Source organism: Stigmatopora argus, chromosome 15 (genome assembly GCF_051989625.1).
Source record: "Stigmatopora argus isolate UIUO_Sarg chromosome 15, RoL_Sarg_1.0, whole genome shotgun sequence".
NCBI lineage: Eukaryota > Metazoa > Chordata > Actinopteri > Syngnathiformes > Syngnathidae > Stigmatopora > Stigmatopora argus.
In genome coordinates this window covers 3,864,329-3,876,802 of record NC_135401.1, presented here as the reverse complement: position 1 = coordinate 3,876,802, position 12,474 = coordinate 3,864,329, and the positions used below count along the sequence as shown (strand labels likewise).

The 12,474-nt window shown below is 44.9% G+C and overlaps 1 protein-coding gene across 3 annotated transcripts in view; it reads left to right on the top strand.

Annotated features, from left to right (window-relative positions):
- Positions 1 to 12,474, top strand: part of tfb1m (transcription factor B1, mitochondrial) — a 28,530-nt gene that overhangs the window by 11,525 nt on the left and 4,531 nt on the right. The window contains exons 1-2 of one of the 3 annotated variants that reach the window (XR_013305237.1): positions 1,803 to 3,378; positions 11,589 to 11,716. The exons of 1 other annotated variant lie outside the window; for it this stretch is intronic. Coding sequence is in view for 1 of the 2 variants with exons in the window: in XM_077621175.1 (XP_077477301.1) it covers positions 11,589 to 11,716 (128 nt within the window). In the remaining variant the exon portion in view is untranslated. Of the gene's footprint in view, positions 1 to 1,802; positions 3,379 to 11,588; positions 11,717 to 12,474 lie in introns of those variants that run through there. One more of the 3 variants, XM_077621175.1, reaches the window with a different exon arrangement.

Here is a 12,474-nt window from a genome sequence, read left to right as displayed (position 1 = left end):
AGATCGTAACTGCCCCCTGGAACGGTGGGATGTCATTTGCTTTTTTTTTGTTTTTTGTGTCTTTCAGAGTGCCACTTGTGTTGCGTTTGTACTGGTTCAGGGAGCTCGGAATGCTCAACCGTATGAAACCACCTACTCTCAAAATAGTAACACAAAAAGGTGCACTGCAGTTCTCTTCTTATAAAGAAGATATGGTTATGATCATGGTATCGGAACCTCTATCGGAACAATCTGAGAGAACGCCCTAGTCTCTCGGCATCCAAAAACTCGTAGATACTTGTGTACAGCTGCCACAAACCCTATAATACTCCTGAATGAATATATTTATTTAGAAAATACCCCACTCTCGTCCTCATCGCCACACTCATGCTTAGTGAATCTCACTGTGCTTTGGGAAATCAGAAATGAAGAGGATTTGAAGTAACCCTCGAAAGCCGCCCCGCACTGCACACAAGCATCTAGTTGGCTTGAGACTTAGTCTGGCAGAACAAATCCATAAAACATTCGCTAATGTACAATCCATGTACAAGAACATACTAGAAAAATAAGGATAAAGGATTCCGGATTATAATAAAACGTCCTCGTGAGACTACGGTATTTGGCACATTCTCGAAACGCAAAAAAAATGTCAGTATTGTTCAATGACATGGCACATTCTTAGCCTTTTTCCTTATTGCATTGCTTCCCGTAATTGGGCACGGCGTTATCGTCAGCGGGAGATGTCGGGGCAAGATGGTGGGGAAACCTGTTCCCGTTGGGATGCCGGCGCCCGTGGCGATGTTCCGTGGTGTGCCGGCAAAAGCCTGCAGGTGGCGAGCTGGCCTCGGCCATCTGCTCCCTCCGCAGAAAGCTGTGTATATGAGAGAGAAGGAGGGAACTGTGTGGTCCTATGCATCGTTGCCAAAGCCTCCACTTCTCCTCATGAAAAGGATACAAAACGAGGAAGTGTAAAAGCGCAACAGTGCCCCTGTACGTGGGTGTGCTAGGTCACAAATTCAACATGTATCGGAGTTCTTAAGTCAGCTATCCCATCCATGTTATGTGGACCAGAAGAATGACACAATGCTTGTGTGCATTTTAGGTGGTTGCGTCTAGCGCGGGTGGTAACACTTATAGGTGCCGCCTCAATGCTGACACGCTTGGAAAACATGTCACATATGGAGAATGATTCAACGCTTCTATACAGCGGCCTGACGGTTGACCACGAATTGGGAGACTTCACGTCTGCCGCTCTGGTCGCAAGAGAAGAAATTGATAAATCTCTAAACAATTTAACGCGGACGCTGCCTCTCCTCACTAGCTAATAAAGGGGATTAGACTAAGTCGTGTTCGCAGAGGCGCTGATTGAAGCTTAGGGAACAATGGCTAGGAGAAGAAAAAAAAACATGTCCTACCACAAACAAATCACTTGGCTGACAAGCACCAGCCCTCAGACAATAATTTGGTTTCCATGGTAGCATGGCGGAGGATGGCAAGGTTGAAAACATGCAAAATTCAGCACGGCTGGGTGTGTTTACTGTCTGTAAGGATAGACAAGTGTGAGGAGGAGTGAGGGAGTGCATGTCTAAAGGGGTGCCGTTTTGTGTTTACGTGCCAGAAATGGTTACGTTGGCTGAAATGGTTGGTGTTGGGGCGTTTTCGGGATGGGGAATAACGATAACACTCCGACCTAGTTCGCTTAAGCATTCCATTTTGTCTTGCTTTCTATTTCTCTCCATCTCTCTCACATCTCCACCTGCCGAGAGGAGGAGAGCAGGCGTCCTTTTATTTTCCTCCAGTTGCTCAAATCCTGCCCAGCAGCCTACATCACCTCCTCCTCTCTGAATACGTTCCCCACGCTAAATATCACTGCAGATTTTTTTTCAGGCACAAGCATATGTGCAGGTGGCTATGTCTCGAACTTCCAGCGATCCTCCCGCTGTATTAAAACACAAGCCAGGCTAAACACGGCATGCTTGGCGGCAAGACATCAAAGTCACTGGAACGGCAATCCAAAATATGGCCACGTACCAAAAGGACGTCCTCCTATTGGGTATGTCTTGGATTGAGATGGCTCCAAAAGAGTAAAATGCAGCTAAGTGATTGCTTTTTTTCTCTCGGTTCAAACCTTTGGCGAGTGGAAAAATCCCTCCTATTTGCTTAATCCTTTCCCCGGGGAACCCTCCTCGCGCTGATTTACCGATGAAGGATTTCTCGCATTTGGTCAACGGCTGCCTTCGATTGGCCTTCGGCCTGTTTGCTCCAAGGTGCTACCCAGGGATTACCCCCACTGCTTGTGCTTGCAAATCAGAAGAAAGATGGGAGCCAGACGCAAAACCGAGAGACAGTTTTTTCCCCCTAGCCCGCTCTTAAAGTCCTCTCCCGTGAGCTAGCGCACCCACAACACTGCACGCCTACACGTAGTCCTGCAGGCTGTAGCCGGTCTTGTTGTCTAGCGGAGAGAGAGAGCAATACTGATGCTGGAGCTCTTGTTGGAGCAGCTGTTGCTGCTGTTGCTGCAGCAACAATTTATCAGGCGGGGGGAGCAAGACCAGGTCCTGCGGGCCGTGCCGTTTACCCGAGCAGGACACGCAAAAGATGGAGCCCCCCATCAGGAGAAATCCGGCGGAAACGAAGGCCACGTACACGGCACCTCCCGGCTCAAACTTATTGCTCTCGGGCACGGTGGAGTCCAGGAAGTTGGTGATGACCTCGTTGGTGAACCAGGACGCGGGCACCAGGCACAGAAAGCCAGCGGCGAGAAAGCAGCTGCCGCTGGCGATGGCCGCGTGCCTCTTGGAACGCCGTCCCCCACCCCAGCGTGTGCATTTAAGTCCCAGGGACGCCAGGCACAGACCCATGGCTGCCAGTACGCAGGACAGCACCATGGTGGTGCGGGCAGTCTGCAAGTAGGCGGGAAGCGAAAGCACCGAATACTTGAGCGTGCAGCTGAACATTCCCGTGCTGTACCAGGTGCAGTCCATCCACAGTCCCTGCATCTGGGAGATGGCTGTGATGATGTTGGAGCCCACGTCCGCGCTCACCTTCCAGTTGGGCAGCAGAGTGGCCACCGTGGCACCCATGATACCCAACAGCGCCAGCACGAATCCAAATATCTGCACGCCGGTGGATGCCATGCTCCGTCGTCAAGCCTGGGACGACGTCCTCGCCGGGTCGCATTTGTCGGGCGGCTCTCGCCCCGTCTCTTCCTCGGACGCCGGTCAAACCCTGGCTCCTTCAGCTCCTCGTCCTGGAGGAGAGAGAGACGCACGCTCATGAAAAATAGCGAGAGAGTGGGCTGGTTCCTCTCCCCCCCTCCCTCATTCAGCTCACACAGATGCACTTTACTGGCTGGAAACAAAAGGGGCAGCAATAAGAGCTGACCGTGCCAGACCCTAGGTAAGCAAAATAAAGGCACGTATTGTGCATCTGTGCATTTTCTATGTCCCGTCCCGAGCCACACGCAGCGCTGACACCAAGAGGGAGAAATGACTTTGTGCTATTTTGCGATGCTCGATTGCAATCCAGGCGTAATTCTGCAGTGCCCTTACCTCAGCATTTAAATTTAAACATCTTCAATTGCAATGATATTTCATTGCTTTTAAAAAAAAAACAAATCCAGGACCTTCTTTACGTCACATCACCACAAGGAAACAAGTTACCGATAACTTTCTCCGTCTACTGATTCCAGCGTGAATTATCTCCAAATGAAATTAGCCAACACGTCCGGCGTCCCCTAACAGGGAAGCGATTGCCTTCTCCTCTCGTCCAAGCCAACAAAGCGAACGCGGCTTACCCTGGCGGCTGCTGCAGAGCGGCCGCTGAGTCGTCACGTCGTTCACGGCGATTCCGGGAAACACACAAACAAGCGTGGCACGCTGAACTGAGAGAGGCTGCTGGGAAGGGGACCATGCGGACAATTCGGCCCGGACCGCGGCTCCGTTCGAGACGTCCATCTCCTTAGCAACAACGGAGGAGAGGCACTCCAGCCCCGAGGACCACACAGGCTGGAGCGTAGCCTGCTGGGGAAGAAGAGCCGCGATGCTCTGGCGCTCTCTATTCTCGAGCGCTCCCCCACCCGAGCCCCCTCTCTCTCTCTCTCTCTCTCTAGCTCTCTCGCTTTATTTTCCCCAGTGTGTGTATGTGTGGACGTCTGTCACTGTGATGGACTGTGTAACTGTATGTGTGCGTTTCCCACTGCGTGACTTGCTCGTCAACAAATTTCTATCAAAATATGCGCTGTAGGTGTCAAGGTTGTCAAGTTTAGCATTTTCCGAGATCTAACCACCCAACCTATGTTTATACAAGTATTTTTGTAAAACTATAAATTCACAGCAACTACATGTAAATAATTGCTGTATCTTCTATGGCACAGGTGTCAAAGTGGCGGCCCGGGGGCCAAATCTGGCCTGCCGCATCATTTTGTGTGGCCCGAGAAAGTTAATGATGAGTGCCAACTTTCTGTTTTATGATCAAATTCAAATGAAGATTATAGATGTATAGGGAATATTTCCTGTTTGCTCATTTTAAATCAATAATTGCAGACGATTTGTACAAATTTGAATATCCAAAAATTATCTATCGATCAGCATGATTGAAAAAGCTGTCAATTTATTAATCAATTAATTTTGGCAGCCTAGTTGGAAGACATATCGGATGAAATCGAAACTACAACATGGCCCGCAACAAAAAATGAGTTTGACACCCCTGTTCTATGGCAAAACTAGATTGGCGGCTAAAATCTGGGTTATTTAGGTTTGTTCTTAACTGATTTTAGGGTGTGGGATTCAAGCCTGCGAGGATTTGAAATGTTTTTTTCTCCTTTTCAAACTCGGCTTCAGCACCGATGCTTTGAAATTTGCCAAGTCAGTGACTGGTCAGCTTTATCTTAATGAGTTGTGTTTGTTTTAATTGTAGGGCATGGAAACACTAACACGCGCATGCACATATCTACTGTAGGAATCAGTTAGGCTTATCTTTTCCTTTCAGTAAAGGGCATACAATAGGAGAGATGGTGTGACAAGGGCAATCTGCATTCCTAGAGGAGAAAGAGGACAAAATAAGAGATGGAAAAGTACTATTGGGCACGCAGACATGTTTTGCTTGAACCTTTCTTCACGGCCAAATCAGCAAAAACAGTCCTAATCTACCGCTGCAGGCACCGAGCGAGTTGCAACCGTTCCGTTCAGTCTTTCAGCAATTGACCCGTTCATTTTATCAAACTGTTTTCTCTATGGCTTAACTTTCCACTCAATTCTTATGAAGGGACTAAAAATGCAATCCAAATATGCGTGCACAACGCAAATTGCTCCGCCTCAAATGCGATGTTAGTTCTGTGCTAATGGAGCTCACGTAAGACGAATCTTTGCACTTTTTCCGCAGACGACGTCGTGTGTGACCCGTCTCCTTGTAACCGATGAGATCTTAAGTGCTGATACTGGTGTTCTTCCTTGGGGAATATGATGAATAAATGAATAGGTTAAAGAAGGAAGGTGCAATGAGAGAAACCGCAAAATGCCGTTAACATAAAGTGGGGTAGTGCAGATGTGTGACCATGATGTGTCAAGATTTCCCAGGCTATTAAAGGCGTGTGGGAGCCATGCTTTCTTTCTTTCCTTTTTTTATCACCTCACAGCAGAGCTTTTCAGTCTTTTTGCAGCAGAGCCCAGCCAGTCACGCTATTGCATGACCCGCATGAGGGTCTTTTATCGTTCAATTAGCTTTTTCCTCCGTTATGTGTCCCCTCGTGTAATTGGTTTCTATGCTCTTCTTGCAAATACATTCGGTTCACAGCAAAGGTTTAAAGGAGCCATGCTCATGTGTCCAGGTGTAAAGCGCTCAGAAATGTGAATGCTAGCTAGCACTTCAGTAGCCCTTTGGAAGGCGTAATGGTACCTCTACTTACGACATTTATTGGTTCCAGAAGTGGTTTCATAACTTGGATTTGTCTTTAGTAGACTAGTAGCATATTTTACATTAAATTGGCATCATTCATTCCACAATATTACACGTTATCCCCTAAATCCTCACTGAATGATAAAACTATACCGATGTTTTTATTAGATAAAAATGCAAATGCAATTATGTATGTATGCAAAAAAAAGATTGAAAAAAATAATTGATTAAGCCATTAAAATGAATAAGAAATACATGTTGGACTGGCGAGTGGCAGCTGAGTAAACATACGTACATACATACACATACTTAACGATTTAAAATGTTACCCACACTCAAGAAACTAAACTGTTTGTTTACGTTTGACATTTCGTAACCTGAATATTTTGTATGTCAAAGCATTCGTTAGGTGAGGTACAGTCAACAACTTTTGACAGTTTAAGAAAATATGTGGGGAAGTCGGTTCCCAAACGAGCTGTACAGGTCTGTTGTCCTCACGCGTTCCCTAGGCCGTTCCAGAGGAAATGCGCCAGGCCGACTGTACAGGAAGCCAAAGCCTTTCCTCTTGAAAGCCCTCAAGCAACATCTGATTTATATATCAGCTAACTTTAACGGCTGTCTTTTTCAGTTATGAGGTTGTCTTCTCAAGGTGTCTTCATTATTAATGGAAGTGTTCTTTTTTTGGGTAGCAACATCTTAGGGAGCTTTCCTCTTATATAGCCATCAGGCTTTTCTATCCCCCCCCCTCCCCTTTTCCCAATACCTGGTTATTATATAAGCGCAAGTGTTTGCGGTTGAGGTAGCAAGGTCCACTGTGGCTCCAGGCCTCTGCCATCCCATTTCCGTTGGACGGACGTGACAAATTACAGCTCGGGAAACCACTGGGGGAAATATGGTCGTGATATAGGCAGGAATGGGAGTGGGAAGTCAGAGAATACAAAAGCAGAGCAGTAATAGATGTCCCAACTGAGCTTTGAGAAGGTCAAAAAAATGAAGTATGGAAATGTGGGAGGGGACGTGCTTTCCTTCAAAGTGGGTTAGAGAAAGCCTTAAAGTGCAGACAATAAAAGACTGATGACTTTTCCGATAGCAATCATCTTATACTGTATATATTAGGCCTTTTCAATCAGGCTACCTTGGGAATTCTCATTGTCAAGCTGAGTTTTCAGTGTCGCTTGTTGCTCTTCCAGCAAATCTTTCAATTAGGAAAATGTGATGGGCCAGCAAAAATGGAAAAGGCTTTTATGTACATATAACGTCGTCTTGTTCTTTTAGCAAGAGTTGTGCACTTGGAGATTTTTTTTTTTAACTAGAAAGCGCATCGTTCATCTTGACCAACATTCTACACCTTAACAAAAGGAGTGTATCACTTCTGCTAAAGTGTGAAAACTGCACATGACACATGTGTTGAACCAAAATATAGCAGCTTTTACTTGCTAGATGACAACAATTAGGCTGCTTATTTGGTGTCGTATGTCCTCGGATGCTATTGTTTACACCTGACCAACAAACAACACTACAAACACACAACACACTCCAAAACATGACAAGGCTCATTTCTTTTATTGTTGTTCCAACCAATCCATACAATCCATACATCAATACGATACAACCGAATTCCTCTGTTTAAATACTGCACTTGTGTAAATGTTTGATTTTAGTGTCTTTCCACATCAAATTCACCTTAACGACGATATTCAGAGCCTTTCTGTCGCTTTCCACTGAAAAAACTCATTTAGATGAGTCACCTGTTTTTGCCCGCACAGCCCGACACGAGGTAATTGCATTCATATTTCTAGATTTGCTTCCTGTGGAGAAAGTGAAGTCAAATCGTGTTCATAGCACTTCAACTTTCAGGTTGGGTGACAGCGTGTGATTTAGTGAAGCATCCCGGCATGCCGAGGTTATTGGGGGGGAGGATTAATGGCCGAGCGCAGTACATATTACATGGGCTACGTAGTGAAGCTGTCTCGCAAGGCCATCCATAAATCATAATAGCAAAGTGACATGGACAAGCTGATGGCAGAAATGCCGCCTGTATAGTCTCGATATCGACTTTTGCCCCGCTCTTCTCTTAAATCATGGAGCGGCGAATATAAATGGCCTAATTATTCTAGCGGCGGGCGGATTCAAGGTGCGCTTTTTTATTGCTTCTTCTAAACAGATGGCAGTCTGATCTTGCATCACCAAGGCACCGATGGAAGCATTTTACAATTCAGATGCTCAGGATATGATCAAGCTAAATCTTTCAGAGTGAGTGACGGGTGAAAAAAATGATTTTTATAAAGCTGGCGACAACGGAACTGTCCTCTGTTCATCGTTATTGACGACATCTTCTCATGTCTGAGTCGGCAGTGCAGCGCCTGAACTTAAATTGGTCTAGGACAAAGGGGATTGCATTTTAATTCAGTGGGCGGCAGCAAGAATTCTGCAATTTAAGAAAACAATTTGGGACTTTTCCTCACTCGCGCATTACTATAAGACAATCGGCCCCACCAATCTTGTTCTATTATGGGACTTCACCTTGAGGTAAGGATACACGGGCCTATCTATAGATCAGATAAGCGATAGTTTTGCAGTTTACCAGCACTGCTAAATGTAGCCCCAATTGTTTGCGTGACCGCCTGAATATGTGGTTATCATTTCCGCTTCAAAAAGCCTCATTGGATCTGATCTTTTTTTAAATGAAAAATGGTCTTACGATACATGGTATTTTTTTAAGGAAAAAAACATCATTATACATGTTTTTTTTATATATGAAAAATAGCCGTACTAACCAAGGTCTTTTCAAAGGGAAAAAAATCACTAATTATACATGTTTTTTAGAACAAAAATGGCCTTATGAAAAATTGTATGTTTTTTTTAAAGAATAAAATCCTATCTGTTTTTTTCCTACAAAGTGCTACAGTATAGAAAATTGGAATTTGGCAGTTTGACAAAATACAACTTCAAATCTGGAAACAAAATACATGTTCCACAATGTAATGTCACTCATTAACTACCGTTAAAGGTGGCAGGTGTCCATTATTTGTCGTAAACTTAGAGTGCCACAAATTTCAACTTTAGTGCTGAAGACAGTTGCCCATTGACGAATGTATTTTCCCCCCTAAGTACTTATTCGCGTGACTAATAGAGGGAGTGGATTCGACTTTTCATACACGTTCCAGGATCTTCTCCAAAGTATTTTTGAAAAGCACCCAAAACCAAAAAGCTCTAAATGGAATGAAATATAGTATGATGATGATAAAGACTAATACTGCTGATGTCCTTGTGTGTGTATCAGTCAACCAATGGCCTGGTAAGGCAGCACACAGAAGAGCTTATAGCGGATTGTGTGCAAGCACCGCCAACCCCACCGCACGCCACCCCCATTAAGCTATAACATTCATGTCAAACACTGTTTACCAAGCAGCACCAAATGCCCAATGATGTGAGATTATGAAATTGTCTTCTGATCTTCTGATGTTACATGTGATTCCATTCTGGTGGTCGGAAGATGATCCTTTAGAGGAAAAACAAGCAATCAGAGAGAGGGTGCGCTGGTGGCTCCTAAAGCGACTCTGCTGAATCTGTCTGTCACGACTTCTTCAACCGTCGTGTCACATCAGTTTAGGGCTGACGTGGGAAGGATCGGAAGGCAACACCTCCGCCCAACTAAGGCGGTTTAGAGCATGGGTGTCCACACTTTTTTTCTCTGAGGGCTACTTCAATCAAAAGGACACAAGGGCCTAGTTCTGGAGTGGCGAACTCCAGTCCTCGAGAGCCGCGATCCGGTCTGTTTTCCATATCTCCCTCCTCTACCACACCGAAATCAAATAACCAACTCAACAGCAAGCTGTCCAGAAGCTTGATATCGATCCGATTATTTAGTTCAGGTGTGTTGGTGGAGGGAGATATGGAAAACACTGGATAGTGGCTCTCAAGTTGGCCACCCCTGATCTATAGTAAGGCATTTTCTTCAATTTTCTGTTTGCTTTCCAAGTGAAAACTGGGAAAATGCTGGGACTCGACCCAACAACTTCTCGCAATTCTAAGCAAGCTCTCTAGCATGTGAGCTAAGACCCCAACTCACCACCTTACCTTTTCATGGACTGGCTAACTATTTTCTGTTTGTTTTTCAAGTGAAAACTTGGAAAATGTCAGGACTTGATCCAACAAACTCTCACACTTTAAGTGAGCACTCTAGCATGAGAGCTAAGACCCCAAACCATGTCCCTACCTTTACATGGACTGAATAAATATTTTCTATTTGTTTTCCTAGTGGAAACTTAGAAAATGCCGGGCCTTGATCCAACAACCTCTCACATTCTAAGCAAGCTCTCTAGCATGTGAGCTAAGACCCCAACCCACCTCCTTACCTTTACATGGACTGAATAAATATTTTCCATTTGTTTTCCTAGTGAAAACTTGGAAAATGTTAGGACTTGATCCAACAATCTCTCACATTCTAAGCAAGCTCTCTAGCATGTGAGCTAAGACCCCAACTCACACCTTACCTTTTCATGGACTGGCTAACTATTTTCTGTTTGTTTTTCAAGTGAAAACTTGGAAAATGTCAGGACTCGATCTAACAAACTCTCACATTCTAAGGGAGCACTCTAGCATGTGAGCTAAGACCCCAACCCACCTCCTTGCCTTTACATGGACTGACTAACTATTTTCTGTTTGTTTTCCAAGTGTTAACTTGGAAAATATTGGGACTCAATCCAACAACCTCTTGCAGTCTAAGCGAGCTCTCTAGCATGTGAGCTAAGACCCCAAACCACATCCCTCCCTTTACATGGACTGACTAACTATTTTCTGTTTGTTTTCCTAGTGAAAACTTGGAAAATGTCAGGACTCGATCCAACAACCTCTTGCATTCGAAGCCAGTTCTCTAGCATGTGAGCTAAGACCCCAAACCATCTCCCTACCTTTACATGGACTGACTAACTATTTTCTGTTTGTTTACCTAGTGAAAACTTGGAAAATGCTGGGACTCGATCCAACAACCTCTCGCATTCTAAGCAAGCTATCTAGCATGTGAGCTAAGACCCCAAACCACATCCCTACCTTAACATGGACTGACTAACTATTTTTCTGTTTGCTTTCCAAGTGAGAACTTGGAAAATGCTGAGCTTTGATCCAACAACATCTTGCTTTCTATGCAAGCACTCTACCATGTGAGCTAAGACCCCAAACCACCTCCTTTCCATATCATGGACTGGCTAACTATTTTTCTGTTTGCTTTCCAAGTGAAAACTTGGAAAATACTAGGAGGGGATCTGCGACCTCTCGCATTCTAAGCGAGCACTCTAGAATTGGTGTGCCAATTGGGCCGTGTGACACATTTGAGATTGGATTGTTTTTGTCTAAATTGGATTTGAACTCTTGGTAAAGCTCAGTTTTAGGGACAATTGTATTTTATTTCTTAGAAAGACATGAAAATGAGGTGAGCCAGACTGCCACTAAACAGTAAGTGTTGATGTTGCCAGAGAAAGGACATCTGAGTGTTTGGTCTGTGCTGTTACTATGACAACTCAACAGCCAGCCACGCTGCGTCATCTTTTTTTTCCCCCTCTGTGCCGTTATCACTTTTCTGTCCGACAACCATATTTTCCTCACGTTTGCCTTTTTTTTCACTCCCACTGCCGCTTTTCCGCCTCATTCTCACAGGCAAAATCTTCTCGAGTTCAGTATTATTGACCCTGCCGACCCTTTGTGTGCTTGCATAGGTGGACGTTGGAGTTGTTCACTTCACCCCTCTGGTTCAGCCTAAAATCCAGCAGCCCTTCAAAATGGTGGAGAAAGTGGTCAGGAATATTTTCCAGTTCCGCAGAAAGTACTGCCGCAGAGGACTCGGGTAAGCGCCGACGTCCTCGCGTGGCCTTTTCCGTCATGTCGCACCGAACCGGAGGAAAAACACACTTTGCAACCAAAGGCTGCCCACGGTGGCGCTGGCTGCGTGAATGAGAGCAGCAATTATTAGTCAGCCAGGTTGCTTTGGAACGAGGAGGCGGCACATTTTATATAACTCCGGCTGAAGCGGCTCCCGACTGACAATTAAGCGCCAGCCATGGCTCAGAATGGCCGTGTTGAAAAAATCATTCGATACGCATTCTCCGTTTGTCACGTTTTGTGGTTTTTGCATTTTCACGTTTTTTTGCGGTACACTCAGAAAAACAGAGGAACTCTGTGAAAAGTATATTTCCGCAGTAGTCAGTACGCCATTTTTTGCAGTGTACCGCAAAGACTGCGAAAAACGGGGGAATACTGTGAAAATATTTTTACAGTAGTCCCCCGTTTTCCGTGTTGTACTGCAAAAACCGTGAAAAACGGGAGAATACTGTGAAAATATTCCCACAGTATTCCCCCGTTTTTCGCGGTGTACCACAAAAACCGCTAAGTAGTAGTATTTCTTTCTTGTTTGATATCAAATAACCAGTGGCGGTCCGTGAATTTCCTAGCGACGCCTTCAGCTGTCGTAATCAATCCAACCCTCAAAAACTATTTTATAGCTATAAAACCTCTACTCAGCTACAGCTGCGACACATAAAAAATCATCACTAATAACATCATACAATTGAAATATTATTTAGGAATATAGCCATATTTTACTCA